At 39.3% G+C, this 19,326-nt stretch overlaps 3 protein-coding genes across 3 annotated transcripts; all 3 read left to right on the forward strand.

Moving 5' to 3' along the window:
- Positions 1–1,908: 1,908 nt before the first annotated feature.
- rap1gapl (RAP1 GTPase activating protein-like) lies at positions 1,909–8,733 on the forward strand. The gene is made up of 19 exons (XM_069695514.1): positions 1,909–1,979; positions 2,150–2,182; positions 2,288–2,378; positions 2,575–2,610; positions 2,704–2,751; positions 2,902–3,099; positions 3,184–3,281; positions 3,967–4,045; positions 4,538–4,591; positions 4,845–4,928; positions 5,025–5,125; positions 5,218–5,347; positions 5,457–5,621; positions 6,180–6,251; positions 7,557–7,643; positions 7,749–7,904; positions 7,997–8,080; positions 8,169–8,188; positions 8,273–8,733. The coding sequence occupies exons 1-19, from the start codon at positions 1,909–1,911 to the stop codon at positions 8,361–8,363; spliced, it is 1,698 nt and encodes a 565-aa protein (XP_069551615.1). The 3' UTR covers positions 8,364–8,733.
- Positions 8,734–9,644: 911 nt separating this feature from the next.
- Positions 9,645–12,113, forward strand: gstk1 (glutathione S-transferase kappa 1). The gene is made up of 7 exons (XM_069695699.1): positions 9,645–10,040; positions 10,186–10,267; positions 10,447–10,575; positions 10,947–11,092; positions 11,182–11,298; positions 11,397–11,490; positions 11,862–12,113. Exons 1-7 carry the CDS (start codon positions 9,972–9,974, stop codon positions 11,909–11,911), a joined length of 687 nt encoding a protein of 228 aa, XP_069551800.1. The 5' UTR covers positions 9,645–9,971; the 3' UTR covers positions 11,912–12,113.
- A 1,410-nt stretch (positions 12,114–13,523) lies between these two features.
- Positions 13,524–18,896, forward strand: styk1b (serine/threonine/tyrosine kinase 1b). Its single transcript, XM_069695700.1, has 10 exons — positions 13,524–13,605; positions 14,470–14,525; positions 14,778–14,948; positions 15,960–16,292; positions 16,376–16,557; positions 16,722–16,796; positions 17,215–17,423; positions 17,664–17,704; positions 18,462–18,558; positions 18,681–18,896. Exons 2-10 carry the CDS (start codon positions 14,471–14,473, stop codon positions 18,871–18,873), a joined length of 1,356 nt encoding a protein of 451 aa, XP_069551801.1. The 5' UTR covers positions 13,524–13,605; position 14,470; the 3' UTR covers positions 18,874–18,896.
- Positions 18,897–19,326: the final 430 nt, after the last annotated feature.

The following is a 19,326-nucleotide window of genomic DNA, read 5'->3' on the forward strand; positions in this document are numbered from 1 at the left end:
TATTTCTAAATTATATAAATTACTTCCAATATATTATTCATTATGTTCAATAATATACTTCACAGTATTAAAGAATAAACCCAAAACATGTCTCAGAAGGTGTGCGTCTCTGTCTCTGTACTGCAGACATTTAAGATCCAAGCAGTCTACTCTCAATCAACTTAACTTTACCTTGAAAATATTTTGAGAAAAGCGTTGATGCAAATTACATTTAGTTATAATTGCTGTGCTTAAATACAATTTTTAGGCACTTTTTTTTTTTATTCTTTTATTGCACTACATTTACCTTATGCTGTTCAGAAAAAAAAAAATTGCATTACAAACTTTACAATGAAAAATATATCATGCATTGTTATGCAGTTGTTCTTCTTGTGAACTGTTGTTGACATGAGTTGCTACTAGTTCCACCAAACAGAAATTTCATTTAGGGGGGAAGCCACATTTCATCCGTCTATATTTAAACGCATCCACTGATAGCAGAGAGAGTGCAGGGGGCAAGAGGGGTTGTTTATGTTGACTGTTACTCTTGTCTGTCTGACTCATTGATCCTTTATGTGACATCTATGGCACCAACTTCTGAAATATCAGCCAACTGGCCTGTGTATTGATAGATCGCATTGTATTGGTAAATGATAATATCGAGCCATCCCTCCAGTTAAAAAATAACAACTCACTTTTTGTATAAGGCCGTTTGCAAATGAAAAAGTTTCTTAAAAAAATGCAAAGATTTAAGAAATGCCCCAAAATTTGAATGCTTTTTTTCTTCTTTCCTATTTATCTGAGTTTCATCTTTCATCCAAAAAGCCTCTTCAATTCAAGCCTTTCAGATAAGAAGTGAAACGTCACTCAAGAAACTCAAGAGAGTCCAGTTTCCTTTGTATAAAACTTAGATTGAACATGACCTTGATAACTGAGAATCTTCTCAACTTTCCTATCAAATTAATCATCTTGGTGGGTTGTAGGTTGGAAACTACAGGACTAAACTGTGTGTAAATATAAAGTTGATCTAAAAATACTAGTCCCACTTCAAGCAAGTACAGCAGCATCCTGCTTACATATTATTGTATCGTAAAATATCATAAAACAAAATAGGTGGAGGACATTTTTCTGCACAACAAGTACTTTCACTTTTCTGGAAGTATTCCCACATACTTGTATTAGTACCGCTGCCACATACAGTATGATGAACACATGTGTTTTTTTTACTGTGTATTTTACTTTTAACCATAAGACCAAAATTGCACTTTCAGTGAATTGATAAACACGGCCTGTATTCTTATTTCAGCAACTATACAAACATGATCTAATCAAGATAAACAAGTAATAGAAATCATGTCATTCGTATCATTTGAAGCCATTTAAATGTGCACACCTGCTTTCTGGGTCTATCTCTTTCTCTTTGCTTAATTTTCCCTTCCTCTCCACCTTACTTCCCTTTCTCCCTCTCTCTCTACTTCACCCTCTCCTGCTGTCTATCTCCTCACCCTCACTGTGTGCTGTCAATAATTGATGATTTTTACTGACTCAAAGGGTAACAGGTCCGGGAGAAAAATGTCTCACACATTTCTTTATTTATTTACAAGTCTATCTTTAAGCTCAGTCGGTCTGCGAAACCGCCACAAGTGTTTCAAGGATCGATGGGACGAAGCAGCATGAAGCAGCCTAACCGTGTCCATTTTACGGTTTGTGGCTGATGCTGCTGCACCTGTGACCATGAGAGGGTTAATGCTGCCTGTCTGGCTGACAGCAGGACAGAGGGAGGAAAGGGAAGCTTAAATGAGGGAGAGGCAGGGGGCAGAGAGGAGGAGGAGTGACAGAATGATAGAGTGAATTAATTCAACCTTAGCCAGCCCTGATTGACTCGCTACCAAACTGGCATGTACAAATATTCACAGTGACACCAAAGCCATGGAGAGAGAACAGAGGAATGACATGTCCTTCTCCAGAAAGAGAAGTTTCACTTTTGGCACCTATGGCAGGTGAGTGACGACACTGTTAAGTCTCAAATCAGGACTGACAGTCTCCATAAAAAGTAAATTGAGTGGCTGCATATTCTGAATAAAGGACACCCTTGTTAGATTTAAGTAAACTCGTCTGTTTAAGAAGAGTGTTTTTCTTCTCTGAGTAGTTCTCACTTCCTTGTTTATAGTGTGGACAGACTCACATGTGGGGATGAGACGAGGTGAGGCTTTAGTGTTTCTTTTTAATGCAGTGAATATTTCAGCTTAATTTTCAGGCATTTTAAGAGCAGTGACAGATTGTTGAGTGAATCTACCTGTTGTTACAGACCTGAATCTGCAGAGAACCACATACTTGACATCCTGGACTCTCCTGGCAGTGAGAGCAAGCATTTCATCTCCTCCAGTAGCAACCAGAGGGTGATATCATTATAATGCTCAGCGTGCACCGTCTCCCTTTAATTCTAAACAAATATATTTAATGAATGTTCATCTCCTGCATTTCTGAGAAACGTTTGTCTTGTTCCTCTTCCGCCCTGTGTTTCTCCTTCCCTTTCTCTCTGATTGCGTTGCTGTCTGACCCTTGCTGCATGTTTTATTTTCTCTTTTATTTCAGGACACAGAGTTCTTTGAAATCATTGAGAAGCTGCAGGTGAGTTAAGATGTGATTGATCTTATGCAGTGTGTGTATCCAGTGATGTCTGAGCAGCAGAGGTTTGTTACCATCAACACTCTTGTCCATCAGGGCAGCAGGATCGATGAGCAGCGGTGTGAATTTCCTCTGCCTCTGAAGGTTAGTCTTCAGCACAATAACAAAAAAAAATCACAGCCCTGGCTCTATATGCAGGTCCCACATGTGTATTGACACTGACCTTTCCATGATTGCCATAAGATGTTTTCTCCCAAACAATCATTATCAGATGCTCCTTTGTGTCTATTTTAGTCGCAGCTTTTGACCATAGGTGGAGAACTTCCACTCATCCTTCCTTCAAAACTGGGAGGCTACTGGATAGACCCCCCTCTGGAGAGGCTCATAGATGTGAGTCCCACCTCTTCCCACTATGGCCTTGATCTGGAGAGCTACGACATCATGGAGAGAGACAGTGAGGCCAAAATCTACCACGAGTTCTTTCGCTCAAAAGTAAGTGGGCTTCATTTTAATTCTGAAGGAATATGTTATCCTTCCTGGACTGTTATTTATGTATTGTTTATGTTTTTCCTTCAGTACCACCACTCATTCACTGCAGTGGATCCATCTTTGGGCCCACTGGTTCTCTCTGTGTGTTTGGAGGACGAGGAGAATAAACTACGGGTGATACTGAGGTTGGTATTTTGGCCTATTAGTAGACAGCTTTTGTATTTTATACGCTGCAATATAGCCAAAAGCCTTTGCAAGAGCAATGGGCTTACCCTTAAAGCCCTCCTCCATTCCCATATGAAAACCTTTCCACATGTGTTTAAACATGTGTCATCACATGTGGTCACATTTGTACCATGTTGAAAACATGGGAAACTCATGTGTTTTTTTCTGTAAGAGAAGGGTGAGAAGATTGTGTTAATATTCATCTGCTGAAGGGGGAAATTTTCTCTGTACTCACATGAAAGCTAAGTTTTAGACGTACAGGTATATGAGCAGGATTTTTATCAAGAAGTACTATTTCAATATGCAACATAAACAATGAGATAACTTGAAAATTTTAGTGCTCATACATTTAGAGACATTTTGTCAGTAAAGTAAGAGAAAATTGAAGTCAACTTAAATTTTAGAAATTTAAACCCTTTGCTCATTCGGGATTATTTAATAATGTTGAAATAGTGGAGTTAATTTTAAGAAATTTCAATAGGTAAAACATAACAGATTATTATTCAAAGCATGTTAAATGCAAAGTATATTTATATGTTTTAAAGCATGTCTGAAGGGGATCTTTACATCTTTTTTAATGCATCCGTGTGTAGTTAACTGTTATGGCATCCCAGAAAAGGATTATTGTGTTATTGTGTCTCACAGGATGAAGGAGTGCTCTCTGCATGGAGTTTTCTCTATGTCGCTCTTCCCCAGCATCCCAACTGCTGTAGAATTAGCAAAGGTATAAATACTCTGATACAACTAAATACAGAAGTATCATCAGCAAAGGTACTTTGGGTATCACAAGTAAAAAATACTCATTGTGGTGATTGGTCAGAATGTCACATACTTTTTTATATTATTGTATCATTCTTGTTAATGCATTAACATGTATGAAGCATTTTTATGCTTGAAGCTGGTCAAAGTGGAGCTAAGATTTATTACTTTATATACTGTTGGTTTGCTTGATTTCTAGCAATGCATCAGATTTTTTAATCAGTCCTTCTGTCTGTTTTTATCCTGTTTATTTCTATTTCTATTTCTTAAATGTCGATTTGTAAGGCAATTAGTCACGATTCAGTATGTGTCTAAAATGCAGTGGGAAAAAAATAACTTTATTTCCCCTTGAAAATCAGGGGAAGTTTAAAGTAGGATTAGAAAGAAATACTCAAGTACCTCAAATCTGTACACTGGCAAAGTAAGATGGGTTTATGAATTTCCTCATATTTTCTAGATGCTCTGTGACAGAGTGACTGTCTCAAAGTTTGATGTGGTCAGCTACCTCAAGGTAAGGCTCTGAAATAACAAAAAAACATTCAGCACATAATTTTGAAATACCACAGCAGGAATATCACAGGTGTTATTGTGGCTCAGTGGTCTCCCACCATGTAGCATGATGATGACTCAGCATGTTCAATACCAGGACTCTTTTGTTTTATTTTTACACCTTTGAATGTCCTTCTGTGACATGTCAAAATGTTGTTGTTTTTTTGGGGGGGGGGGTGTCTATCCACTTCAACCCTCTATTTTTCATCCATCAGGCTCCAGAACTCATCACCACATTTGATGAACACAGAGTGTCTCCCAATTTCAAGTTTGGTGTATTGTACCAAAAGGACGGGCAGGTAAGAACTGATGGTTTACTCAACAGTGCATTTTCATAAAAAAAGCTAAAATATCATAGCTATACTGCTTCTCAGACACCATCCATCTCTCTGTAGTTCACTGAGGAGGACATACTGACCAACAACGAGGAGAGCCAGGAGTTTAAAGAGTTTCTTTCTATTCTGGGAGAGACGATTGGGCTGCAAGGATTCACAGGGTAAAGCACACGGATGTCGTTCAGCCGGAGAAATGACACAAGAAATGTGAAAAAGACACATGATTTTTTTCTCCTCGCTACCTATTTCTCAGCTTCAGAGGAGGACTGGATGTGTGTCATGGCCAGACAGGAAGTGAGGCAGTCTTCACTTCCTTTCATGGGAGACAAATCATGTTCCATGTTGCAACCAAATTGCCGTACACAGAGGGCGATCCACAGCAGGTCAGATAACTGCATCACCCCACCGGTGATTCTGCAAGTTCATTTCTCTTGATAGCAAAAGTTTCTCGAACAGGCATTGACTATCATTTCTGTTTCTCCTCATCACCAGTTACAAAGAAAAAGACACATTGGTAACGACATTGTAGCATTGGTCTACCAGGAGGGCCAAACCCCTTTTCTGTCTGATGTCATCAAGTCTCACTTCCTGCACTGTTTTCTGGTGGTCCGGAGGATTCAGAAGGAGGAGGAGCAGACAGATGGAGCTGTGTACCAGGTGACTGAAAAACAGCTTCAGTTGACTGAAAGTGGAGTGACTGACATATCTTACTGATTTAAACACATAGTACACTAAAATGCATGCATTTTTTTTCTGGGTCCTAATGAGTGGATTTTTGAGGTTGATACTGATATTGATTGTTCCAACCACATAAACATACAGTGATGTTCTTGCTTCTCGGGGCAATGAGACAAAAGTAGAGACTGGCTTTAGCTTTAATTTCATATGCAATATAGGCTACATATTTTCATACATAAACTGAAATGTTCAAACATCAATTTCATTTGACTGTTAATGTATTTTTGTAGGGTACTCTATAAAACAATCATGTATTTTGATCAATATATGCATTCTGTAGGACATTTTCAGTTGAAGTATGAACATGTCCATGTGCTTAGTTGAAAAAACTACACAATGGCGAGTGGTTCTTAATGACCCCAAACATTTTGGAGCATTTGTGTACAGCAATTTCTTTTGGATTTATCTGCAGACATATAGACGGATACAGATATATCTGTTATATCTAGCTCTAATATTCTTTTTTCCTATTTACAGGTGTCTGTCACAGCCAGAGAGGATGTTCCTCCCTTTGGTCCAGTCCACCCAGATCCTCCTGTCTTCACAGATGTAAGAAACAATATGTTTGTAACAGCAGCAGCTGTTCATATTTTCTATTTAGCTTCTTGTTTTGTTGTCTTTCAGTCATTAATACTCATCCCCCCCCCCACACACACACATACACACGCGCGCACACACACACACACACACACACACACACACACACACACACACACACACACACACACACACACACACACACACACACACACACACACACACACACACACACACACACACATTACGGTAAAATCAAGGCAAGGCGAGTTTATTTGTACAGCACATTTCAACAACAAAGTGCTTCACATAAAACCATTAAAAGCATCAAAACATAAGGCAAAAGAGAAGGACATTTAAAACAATTAAGAACAGTGATTAAAACATTAAGCAAGCTAAAAAAAAAAATAGGCTAAAAGTTACAGTGCCGTGGCATAAATCCTCTAATCCTTGATATATTCTTCAGGTGATAGTAGGCTGATTTTGTAATTGTCTTAATAAAGCTGTTCAGATTGAGGTCTGAATCCATGACTATACCTATATTTCTGGCTTGGTTTGCAGTTTTTAACATCAATAATTGAAGATGAGCACTGACTTTCAATCATTCTTCCTTTGGCACCAAAAACAATTACTTCTGTTGTATCTTTGTTTAACTGAAGAAAATACTGGCACATCCAGTTGTTGATTTGTTCAATGTATTTATCCAGCCCTTGTATGGGATTATAGTCCCCTGGCCATATAGTTATGTAAATGTGTGTCGTCTGCATAATTATGAAAACACACTTTGTTGTTTTCCATAATCTGAGCCATTGGAAGCATGAAGATGTTGAAAAGAAGAGGCCCCAGATTTGAACCTTGGGGAACACCACATGTCATTTTAGTCCCCTCTAATATGTAATTAGCTATAGACACGCATAAATAATGAGTACAGCTAATGACACCTGAATTCCACTTAGCTGTCCTAGTTTTAGAGTCCTGATATTTTTCTGGTTCACTTTCACACTGTCATGACTTACTCGGACCTGTAAACAGAACTCATGTTACCAGTATCACCTTTGTTTTTCCTACAAAAGTCGAAACGTCTGTTGCAAAAGCCTGTTGACTAATGAGCCTTTCAGTCTATGTCTGGTGTTACGTCTGCCTTGCTCTATTCAACGTCTTTGCCTGTTCTCATATGCCTTCCTTTAATCAGCTCAGTTAACTTTGCTTTCATTCCACCAGTTCTGCATGTAAACCCTCTCTGCAAGTCCCCACAATGCAAACCTGAAGTCTTACAATGAATTAGTGAGATTCTAATATTGGTGTCTTGTCTTGTAGCGCTCCCAGCTGAGAGAATTCCTTTTGTCCAAACTCATCAATGCAGAGATTTCGTGTTACAAGGCCGAGCAGTTCAGCAGACTGCAGGTACAGGGAGAAACACTATTTATTAATGCTCTTCATTAGTAAATATCTAAGCTTGTTCTCTGATTTTGCTCTCTCCTCTGTTCATTTTCTCCCTCTCTTATGAAGCTCCGTACTCGTTCATCGCTCCTGGAGAGCTTGCATGCTGAACTCTCCACCCGCTCCCAGTGTATGATGGGGGATCCGTCACTGGCTGCTGTCCCTACCTCTGAAGGTGCGCGGGGAGCACCTGAAGGCAGCGGGGGGTTTATTGAAAACTTCAAGGTGAGTGTTGGGATCTTTCAGAGACTGTCTGATGTTTGAGTTTAATATTTTCACTTTTTTTTTTTTTTTTGGTCCTGCATTTGTGCCATTAGAGAGCCATCAGAGTGCGGAGCCATTCTTTTGAGACTCTCGGGGTACCCAGAAAAGTTGTTGGCAACACATCAACGAAGTCGAAGGTAAAAACTCGCAGTTCGGTGGAAGTCGCTTGACTGAATCAATGCTCATTCAAAAGATTCAAGCTAATGTTCTTCTCTGACTTTACAGGCAGAGAAAGATGGAGAGAGGTGAGACTTATAAAGCATATGAAAAATGTGTTTTTTTGTATGAGCCGAGGATGCAACACAGATAATTGTTTCTCTACTTTTCAGTGACAAATCTCCGGGACTTCTGCCTGCTCTCACTGACAGTTTGGGGACAGCTGAACTCAGAGATCAAGCAAGTCCTCAAGAGGAGACATAAAAGGAGAAGTTAACTTGTAGACTTTAGACACCAATATAAATATAGACATTGCTAGCCTATATGGTTGCATCTTTATGATCCTGTTTGATGAATTATATGTAAATAGAGTGTAAAAGTAAATCGTTTTTCTGAAAATATTATTATTTTAATGTCATAGTAATGATATTCCAGATTAATAGGAATATTTAAATTGTATTTGAGTAAAATGTTTGACATAAAAACAGTTTACGCTCAGTTTCACTTCAGTGACAGATTCAGATTGAGCCAAAAGGAACTATTGAAGGAAATTAGAATTAACACAATATGATGAAAATGGTGAATGACAAATGTTTTGAATATGAATTTAATTATAACAATAAAACATGATAAGTAATTTGGAAACCAGTTGTTATACTGGGTGCAAAAGCAGAAGTCCTGTTTGATTTACAGTACAGCACTACATTTCCTTATCAGTAAACTCTACCTGCTTATTTGTGATGTCCTCAACAGATAGATCTGCTGCATGTCCGTGAGGACAGGAACACAATATGGGTGTGAATATACTGACCAAACAGTCAATTAAATCACTGACAACATACAAGTTCAAGGTCAAAAGAAAGACAAAAGAAATGTATCCCTCCTGGTTCTCTTCTTTGTCCTATTGAGGTAAATATCTTTAAATTGTTTTAAATAAAATGTGATGAAAAGCAGTTTTATAACTGATTCACAAAGTATGGCAAGAACACTCGCATTGAAGCTTGCAATGCACATCAGTTTGATTGGCAAATGAGAGGGGGAGCAAATTAAACTAGAGAACCAAACAAAAATCAAGAGATTTGAGCGCAAACTGCCCAATGAATAAAGTCTGTCTAAACGTCAACAGAGGGCAAAAAGATGCAAAGCAACAAAAATAATTTTATAATCTACATAGGGCTTTTTACTGAAAATAATATATTTATAATTTATGTAGCCTTGCCAGTTGCTGCTAGTTTTTTTTTCATATTAAGATATTAAACCACAAAGACAACAAGTAATCATAGCTGTAAAATATATGTAGTAAAATGATAATAATTAAAGAATAATAATCGTGCAGTAGCATTAGTATGAGATACAATTATTGCAGAAAATCTACTCCTGCACACTCCAATCCACGAGGTGGCAGTAATGCGCCGATGCGGTTTCTTAGAAGCCAACAATGAATGAAGTAGACGAGGAAGAAGATGGTAGCGTAGAAGAAGAAATATAACTAAGCTCTATTTTGCATTTCTCCTGTAGAGGGCGATGATGTCATTGTGTATTTGGTCTTTTAAACATTACCCCCGGTTATGGCTGCAGCTACAACTTAAAGCTGTTTCTCAGGTCGAATTCAACAAATGGTTACAGCGGTGTAAGGTAAGTGCACACCTCGCGTCTGTTGAAACCAACGAGTGACTTCTGTCGACACACGTTTGTGCCATTTCGTTGTTCCTAAACGGGTTTGCCTGCAAACATCCCACCGTGCAGCTTATGCGTCAGGTCAGTTGAACTTTGACTCACTGAGGCTGCACGAAGGCAAAGCGGATGTAGAACTTTACTCTTGCTTTAAACGAACGCAAGCAAGTAAGAGCTGGTGACTCTGCAGAACCCAAGATGACCTCCAAGAAAGTGATCGAGTTGTTCTACGATGTGGTTTCCCCTTACTCTTGGCTCGGGTTTGAGGTTTGTGGCTTTTTAAAAGCTTTGCACAAACTATTTGACATGTTATTTACAAACATAAACACAATGATGACAATAACAATCCTAATTGTATTAATGTATTTGTAGCAGTTGTAGTAGAAATGAATAAACAAAATATTGTGTTCAGGTCATGTGCCGATACAGAAACGTGTGGAACATCGAGCTCCAACTGCGCCCTGCATTTCTCGGTGGCATCATGCAAGGATCAGGTCAGGACATATGAGACACCTGTAAACACCTGCACACACCTGCAGGGCATGTTGCAGGCTCATATCCATGTGAACAATTGACTGTGTTTACTGATAAATTTCAATTTGTAAATCACTTTGAATTGCCATGTTGTTGAATTTGCTGCACACATAAAAAAAATATGTATCTTTCATGACAGGCAACAAGCCCCCTGGTGTGGTTCCTAACAAATTCATGTACATGACCAATGACCTCCACCGCTTAGCAGAGTACTTTGACGTCCCCTTGCAGCTACCGTCTGACCCCTTTGAGGCCATGTTCAAAAAAGGTACATAAACGTAAGGTTGTTCCACTTACGTCAATCACTTAAAACTGAGTGTAAATGTCCTTTTTCCCAGTGTGTGCAGAATATTCTGCAGCTCCTGGAAATACTAAACAGGATGAGGAAATGGATCATGCATTGTTAAGTTTTCAATCTCACAACATTAGATGGAATGTTTTTCACAAACATGTTTATGCAAATTCCCATTTCTTCAAACAAATATACATTCAGCCCAAGTTAGTGAACCTGGGGTGTTTGCATGTCCTTTGGGCTTCTGCTTTTTGTTGGCCACGTTTGCACGAGACAGTACTGGTACTGTTTTTTTCTTGAGCAAAGCTAATAAGAGTTTCAGGTCTTCTTCTGTTTTCTTCTTCTAGGCTCCTTGTCTGCAATGCGATTTGTGGCAGCAGTGCAAGAGAGGGAGAAGGGTGGAGACAAGCAGGTGGAGCAGGTATCCCGCGAGCTGTGGAGAAGGATCTGGAGTGAGGACAAAGACATCACTGAACCGGCATCACTGTCCGAGGTACCAACTTCTTTCACAGCCAGGACACATTTAAAATATTAAGCACTGTTTATTTTTCTCACATTGTCTTTGTGTTTGTTTTTTTGCAGGCAGCAATAAAAGCAGGATTGTCAGAGAGTGAGATTAAAGAAGCGCTGCAACTGTCCACTTCAAAGGCGATCAAAGACAAGCTTAAACTCGGCACACAGGATGCACTGAATTATGGGGTCAGTTGTCCTTCAGCTCTCCTTGTAGATTCAAAAACTAGTGAAAAGACAACATTACAATGTGATGAACAAAATCTCTCCTCCTAACTCTCTCCTAGGCATTTGGTTTCCCAATGGTGGTGTGTCACATAAATGGAAAGCCAGAGATGTTTTTTGGATCTGACAGATTTGAGCTCATCGCTCACTGCATGGGTGAGAATACAGTTCTACAATTTCATAAGCAAATTTTCAGACAAACTGACTGAAATATATGAAACGTTTCACAGTCATTTCTCTCTGTTGGTCTGAATTGTAATTGTTTTTATTTCTTTTCTTTCAACAAATGTTTACTAGATACCTTTGCACTTCTTATTTGTTCTTCTCTGTGACATGCAGTAGGAATTAAAGCTAATTCTACTGTAAGCTCCCCCTTGATAAAAAGATTAGATAGAATAAAGTTGAAAATGTAAACATTTGACAGCATTACAAACGGTGTCATGGCTTTTCTCTTCCGTTTCTGTGGTTGAAGTTAAAATATCATCAGCAGAGATTCTTACCCTGCGTCATTGTGTTCTCCGTTTCAGGAGAGAAGTGGCTGGGACCTCAACCTGACAAATCAGCTGCCAAGCTGTGAAATGAAAACTGCCTTCACACACTCACTTGCTCACAAACGGTTCAATGTTATCTTTGATTATCTGTATCTTGTCAAATCTGTGCCTTCTGAAACCCAAGTAGTACCTTTTTAATGAACCTTAATCATAAATAAATGGTAAATAATGTAACATTCAACTGAACTCGACATAATGTCCCAATTAAAAAGAACATCTTGTATTAAATCAAGCCGGTACCTCTTTTCTTTAAAAACACAAAGATTTGGAAGAATATTATTGTTTTGTGATGTTGTCACAGGTTAGTCCCCCCTGACAAATACAAACGCTTAACTTGAAATGCCTCTTTCAGATTATAAATCAACAAGTTATTCCTTTAAAAACGGTGACATTGGTCTTCATGCGTTGACAGACATTACACTCTATCGCTCCCGGTCTCGATGGTTTTACCCACAGCGCTTCCAACCCATCACTGCGTCACCATTTAATGTGAATAATATAGCCTCACACCGCAAGTCAGTCGGCATCCAGCCTGCATGCTCAGCACGTCCTTATAGCGTCAATTGGAGTGTCCCTGTGATTCCTCCATCAATCGTATTTGCAGCCCTTGACATTGAAGTGCCGTTGTGTAAGGCTGTGTGTTAGAAGCTTAAACTTGATATCAATATACAAACGTCATATTTTAAGTCCTGCTCTGGGCGTGGCTCTGTAAATGTTTGGACCAACAGTCCACCACTTTCCTACAGACTGAACACATTCATGGTCCCAACACAATAAATTCACAACTTTTCTTCAGGGGTCAGAACCAGATTGACACTTGTGATTTTAAGTAAGATATCTCCACAAATACATGTTGGACATTGAGTGTGGACTTTTATGTTCCCCTCAGGATGTGCTGTTTGATCATCCTTTAGCAAACTCGTAAAACTGGACACACATTGTAATCATTTATGTAGTTAGATGTGAAAACTACAATACTGTGATGTTTCACTGCTTTTTCCACACAATAATTATTCAGTTAAAATGTTTTTTGAGGGAATATTGATCAAATTCAAAGTCTTGGACACAACTTTATTATCTATTTTTCAGGTTGTGGGATATTATTTCCTGCACCTGGAAAGTGAAAGTGCAGTTTGTTACTGCTGACTAAATACTCCAGAGACAGCAAAGCTTGTCATACGAGTTCCTGGGCAAAAAGGGACAAACAGGCTAAACAAAGGGCTTGAGACAGAAAAATGAAAAGGAGCAGCAGGACCAGTTTCCCTCAACAAAGGAGAAAGGCAGGGTTATAAGTAGCAAACATACATTAGCTTAAAGGGAAAGACAAATTACAGAATATGGTAGCAAAGTCTTCAAAGAGAGATCAAGGCTGTGGATTATGCTAAGAAGGAGGCAGGCAAGAAGGAGGAAGGAAAAAGTAAATAAGAGAGGTGAATGATATGGAACAGGTGAGGAGGGGGTGGAGTTAAAAAAAAACATAGAAGGTGGAAGGTAGACAAACAGAGCAGCGCATTGATCCCCTGAGCCTGACAAATCACCTGAGAGACACAACAATGAAGATCTGAACAACACAGCTCAGCTGAGCGCGTCTCCACATTCAGCTGGGAAGATGTTTGAAAAGTGCCCAACTGTTTGAAGGAGGGAAACATGAGCCGGCAATAACAGGAAGAACTTCAACTTTATTCTCTTTTGGTTGTAAGAATCAATTAAAGACGGTGAGGTAAGTGTTTGTACACCACATCTCTGCTATTATTACACTATCACTGCATCTGTTGTTAAGACGTGATGTATCCTTAAGACACCTGGGAGGTAGAGTGAGCAGATGTGTTTGCAATATGTTCATTTCATAAAAGCTTTAAGAGTGTATCTTACTCTAATTGCAGCCTTTTAGTGGATTTTATAACATTTTAATTTCCGTCTGGGCGTGCGAGCCGGCGCTGTTTTGCCATTCATGTTTGCCCTTTGGGTGTGTAATGCAGCAGTAGCATTAATGTGTCAAAAAAATGTAGATGAACCGGTTCAGAGATCTTGGATCTGACGTAAAAGGATTTGTGTCTGTGCACATGTTGATTAAACCAGCTAACAATTTATCTACAGATTAACAAATACTACAATTTTGTGCAGAGATAAAAAAAAAAATGTCAGTGTTTTGTATCACAAAAAAAGTATGAAGCATAAATCAATATATTTAAGTGTCCAGAGTTTGTATTGTGATTGTCTTTAGCAGGAATAAAACAGTCTACCTCTCAGACAGTGAAATAACATCTAAAGTTCCTGGTCTCAGTTACACAATTGCACAGACACCTTCTCATACTGGTTATCGGGAAGAGTCATGTTACTATTAACAGAGTCTGCTCAGGAGACCAAAAGGATTTCAGGACAAACGCTGTCACTTTATCTGTTGTTTTTAATCATCTATTTATTTATTGGCTTTAATGATTTAAACTACCCCTTAAGCTATTAAAACAACAACTGTAAGTATATGAAAGCACTGGAGACCTACGGAATGTTTTAAGCTGTCTGTGTGAGCTCTGCATGAGGAACATTTCTTTGCATCTCTTCAACTGTTTTTCACGTTCAACAGGATGTCTTCATTATCAGAGGCCGACTTCCGCTGCAAACATGGAGACACTATTTGTGGTGAGTTTTATCAGCGGGTCACTGAACAGGTCCGGCCGACCTCTCCATATGATATGCAGAATTTGCAACAATAACCCTGGTTAGGGAGCAGTCTCTTGTCATTGTCTGAAAATAGAAGATGGTTAACTTGTCAGTTGAACAAACATACTAGCACATACTGTATAAACAGGTCTGCCATATTGAGATCACTATCTGAGACTTGCTCAGTGTTTATGAAGTGTTTTGTTTTCTTGTACGTGCTCCTGTTCGCAGAGATCCGTGTGTATGAGCAGGAGGTGATCGTCGTGCCCATCTTCCTGCTGGCCAGCTTCCTGGTCACTCTGGTTTTCATTTTACTGCTGCGCTTTTGTCCAGAAAAGGTCGATCGTATCCGCCCAGCTGCCTCAAAGTCAAATTCCAGGAGGATGCTGCATGGCATTGATGGTAAGAGCCCTGAAAAGACATGGCAGATTAAAATATTGGCAGATTAAAATATTCATTTCCAAAAGTATATTTCTTATAATGAGCAATAAATTGATGTGATGTGACTGATGTCTTTTTTTTTAAGGAATAGTGTGTAGGATTTAGTGGCATCTAATGGTGAGGTTGCAGATTGCAGCCAATTGAATACCCTTCGCCTCATCCTCCCCTAACAATAGAATCCACAGTGGCCGCAAAACTAGTAAAAAATAGCAAAAGGACCTCTGTAGAGCCATTGTTCGGTTTGGCCCTTTTGGCCCTCTTTATACGATTCTTAGTTTCAGGTGATTATACACAAATTAAAACACAATTATGCCCCTAAATCCTACTTACTGATCCTTTAAATTATATATTTGTTAAATGTCTGCCCTGTGCTTAGAGAGTGTTTGTTATTTTGAAATGATTTTCCATAATATTTAATCTAAATACTTTTAACAAAAACGGCAAAAGCAACCACCTCCCATTTACTTTCAGGTTGCTGCTGTGAGGTATGCAAATTTTGATTGTGAAACCCTCAATTCCCCTTATATAACTTTTATAAGCACTATGGAAACATTCAATAAATGGTTTATAAGACATTATAATGTTGTGCTGAGCAGATTTAATTACTCTGTGAGCGTCCACAGAATAATGAATGCAATACATAAAGTATGCCTTTATAAGGGGACTTGAAAAAAAGTTTAATTTTTTTTTTACATCAAACATATGGTGGTCTTGAAATATTTTACTTAGTATTTGTATAAATCAATAAATTATAGTTTCAGAGAGAGAAATAGATAGTCTCATCTTCTGTTTTATACTTTAAAAAGCCACATTCAAGGTTTTTCATAAAGCAAGGAGAGCCTCCGCTGTCCCCCCCTAGAATCATTATAAGGGGCTTCCCTTGGGCTTTTTCCAGCACGTCTATTTACACACTTTCATGTTAATTCTTGCAGCTGTGCCTCCTAATAATTGTTCTCATCTCTCTGCCTGTAGCTCCACCAGGTATCAATGTTCTGGAGCATGAAAGTATCGCTTTGGACGTGCCCAGTTCCTACTCCACCTTCCACCCCCCGGACAGCTACCCCTCCAAGAACCTCTCCGTATCTGCGAGCACACCGGCTCTCCCTCCAAGCCCTCCGCCGCAGCCCTTCACGCCCAGCTTCATCCCCATCGTCCAGCCCAGAGAGCTGCCCCGCAAGAGGCTGCCCGAGTCCTTCAACCTGGTCACCCCTCTGCCCACTGCCTTCTCCCTGCACTCCGACCCTTCCGTGTCCCTCTACAGGGCCCGTATGGAAAACAGGAATGTGGTGCTGCGGGTGCTAAATGGTGAGAATCTAAAAGGAAGTTTGTTTGCAAGATTAACTATGATTCATTTTCACTCATCTCTGTGTCCTTCTCACCCTCCACAGACTCAGCCGATGCCACAGAAAGACACAGCTTCCTGGGCTTCGCATCCTTCCTGGCGCAGCTTGGACCGCATCCGTTCCTGCCAGAGCTTCTCGGTGTGGTCTCACTTCGGGCTCCTCTGGTTACAGTCGTGGAAGAGCTGGAAAACAGAGACCTGCTCAGTTTCTTGTGGCGATGCAGACAGGTAGGAAGTGCGAGGTATATTTGTACGGAGCTTTAGTGCTGCAGTATGTGTGAAATGACTCTCTGTTGAACATCAAACCAAAGAACTAAAGAAAAATAGCATTCAAACAAAAAGAAAATGTATCTGTATCCAGATCTGTAGAAGGATTTCTATTTGTTCTACAGGAACATGTGGATCTTCCATGTGAAATGACTGAGAGAAGAATATTCACCATGGCCCAACAGGTGGCCTCTGCACTGGTTAGTAAGCTAATAAATACAGCGTGTCTTAAGCTTGTTTGACTTTCAAATCGACATACGTCAGTCAACACTAACATTTCCCTTCTCAGCTTTCATTGAACTCTGGACATACTGAACCTGATAATCCCAATTAGACAAAAACATTGCATTTTTTTGAGTTTTTATGTTACAGTTTCATTTTTGTTTTGTTTTTCAAAAACAGAAAAACTTAACTTTGCAAAAACAAATGTTTTAATCTCCAAATACTCAAAAAAGTATATTTTTAACAGTACTTTTCATTTTCCTGATCCATCACCATCAAATAAACTGCCTTTTCTGGTTGTCACATTTTCATGCTATAGAAAGATCTTTACATATTTACTTAACTGCACAGGCTCGTCTCTTTTATCCTGAAATCCTTGTATTGTCTCCCGATCAGGAGTTCCTTCACAGCAAAGATCTCCTCCACGGGAACATCCGTGCTCGCAACGTGCTGGTCAGCAGGGAGTTCACGACCAAGCTTTGGGGCCTGCATGGAGTGTATACGCGGAAGAACCAAGGACCTACTCGGAAAGATGATACCAGCATGAAGAAGTGGCAGGCGCCAGAGCTGTTAGCCAAGAGGCCTGCCAGTCAGAGCAGCGACATGTGAGCTCATTTCATAACCTCTATTTGTGCTGAAACGTCATGCGTCAGCTGTGCCGCAGATGAGCTGGTGTTCTTTGTTGTTTATAGCCTCTGAAACAGGAGCTGCTGCAGAATGAAACCTGAAATCATTTAATAAATGTAGTTGCTAGGATTTTTGGCTGCTCTTATACTGTATTCAGTATTAAGAGCATCAACTGAATGGAAGACTGTAACAGTATTTGCCTCTGTGTCCCTTTCTAGCTGGTCATTTGGCATCCTACTGTATGAAATGGCAACTCTGGGTAAGTTCCACTAACCTTTGGCTCATAGAGCCTTAAAAAGCACCTATGATGAGAAGTGAAGTTTCTCCTCAGTCCGAATTGTTCCCAAACCTTTTATACAGTATTACTGGTTGCAATAGGCAATTTCAGACAGTGTTGAAAATCAATTAACAAGACTATTGAAATTTTTGATTTTAAAATGATTTTTTTTTTTTTTAACCTGTAAACGATTTAATTTGTTGCAGTAACCAAAAACAAGAAATGCCCATCTGGCAGTTTTTGGTTGCTTTTCTAAAAAACAAATAAAACAAATATAATTATCACATACTCCCACAGGGTCACCACTTTTAGTCAAGTGTCAAATTCCCTAGCTTTCACTGACTAAAAATGCTTTATACTGTTAGTGTGGCTGCAGAGGACTCCCTCTTCCAGATTTGAATAGATTAATAGTAGTTTTATAACTACTTAAAATTTACATTTTCCTGGCATGCTTGCAGCTACAGGTAAAATCTTGACTGAAGTGATTGTTGATGAGCAGGAAGGGGAGAAAACCAGTCATTAAACAAGTTAAATAACACTATATAGAAAAATCTTTCATTAAGAAATGGCCCAAAATACAAGTAAATCCCTTGATCCCCCTTTTTTTTTTATAATTCCCTGATAGTCCAGAAATTCTATGACCAGTGGGAACCCTGCTCCTACCCGTTTATAATACGTACGTCTTTCCATATGCTACAGTATATATATATATATATATACTCTCTCCTTTTCTCTCCAGGTGAGGCTCCGTTTGCAGAGATCTCAGTAAATGAGCTTCTGCAGTTTCATCAACGAGGAAAAAGTCTGAAAAAACCCTCCAACTGCTCCGCCACACTGTAAGCATCCACTGCATTCTCCAGATGATAAAACACCGAACCTGAAGCCATCCATTGATCACAGAGTTTCACTCTTTAGTAAATGTACTTTAGAGTTCAGACTGTTTTCTTTCTTCTCTCAGATACACGGTCATTAAAGGTTGCTGCCAGTGGAAGGATCAAGATCGACCGTCTCTGGCTGAAGTGAGCCGGAAGCTCGTCTCAGGGGAGAAGAGCGCCTCTGACAAGGTCTTCAAGACGTCCGGGACAGTTAACATTGAAAAGTACCTAAAGGAAGCGGGATACGGGGAAACCAACAGCTACACAGTTTTCTGATCACTGCCAGTGGCAGAAAAAAATTGCACTAGTGTCAACCCCCCCACCCCCCAACTGTGCACCTTTTGTTTAACAATGACTTTCAGATGCAATTTTGGCATTGAAATTTAAAGAATTCTCCTTTTTCTTCTATAGATTGATACAACAAAAGAAAAACTGCTTTCTAACTGAGTTTTGGGAGCCATTCATTTTCATCTCAGTAAAACATTAGTTATGTTTCTTTAATTTAATCTCTAATCTCTTCAGGGGAAATGGAACTGGTGATTTGTAGTCATGGACTTGGAAGATGTGTAAACCTGACAAATGTATAGTTGCTGCATCCTGAACTTGTGGGTGACACTGTCGAGATATGATGGTTTACAAGTCATGTTTGAACACGCCAATGTATGTTAACAGATGTATTATATGTTATTAATATATTTTTGTATGATTTCATCTCAGGCAGAGTTATGG

The sequence above is a fragment of the Brachyistius frenatus genome, unplaced genomic scaffold (assembly GCF_029030835.1).
Source record: "Brachyistius frenatus isolate BFR_SWC_R1_liver_20210118 unplaced genomic scaffold, ASM2903083v1 Contig_20, whole genome shotgun sequence".
NCBI classification, from domain to species: Eukaryota; Metazoa; Chordata; class Actinopteri; family Embiotocidae; genus Brachyistius; species Brachyistius frenatus.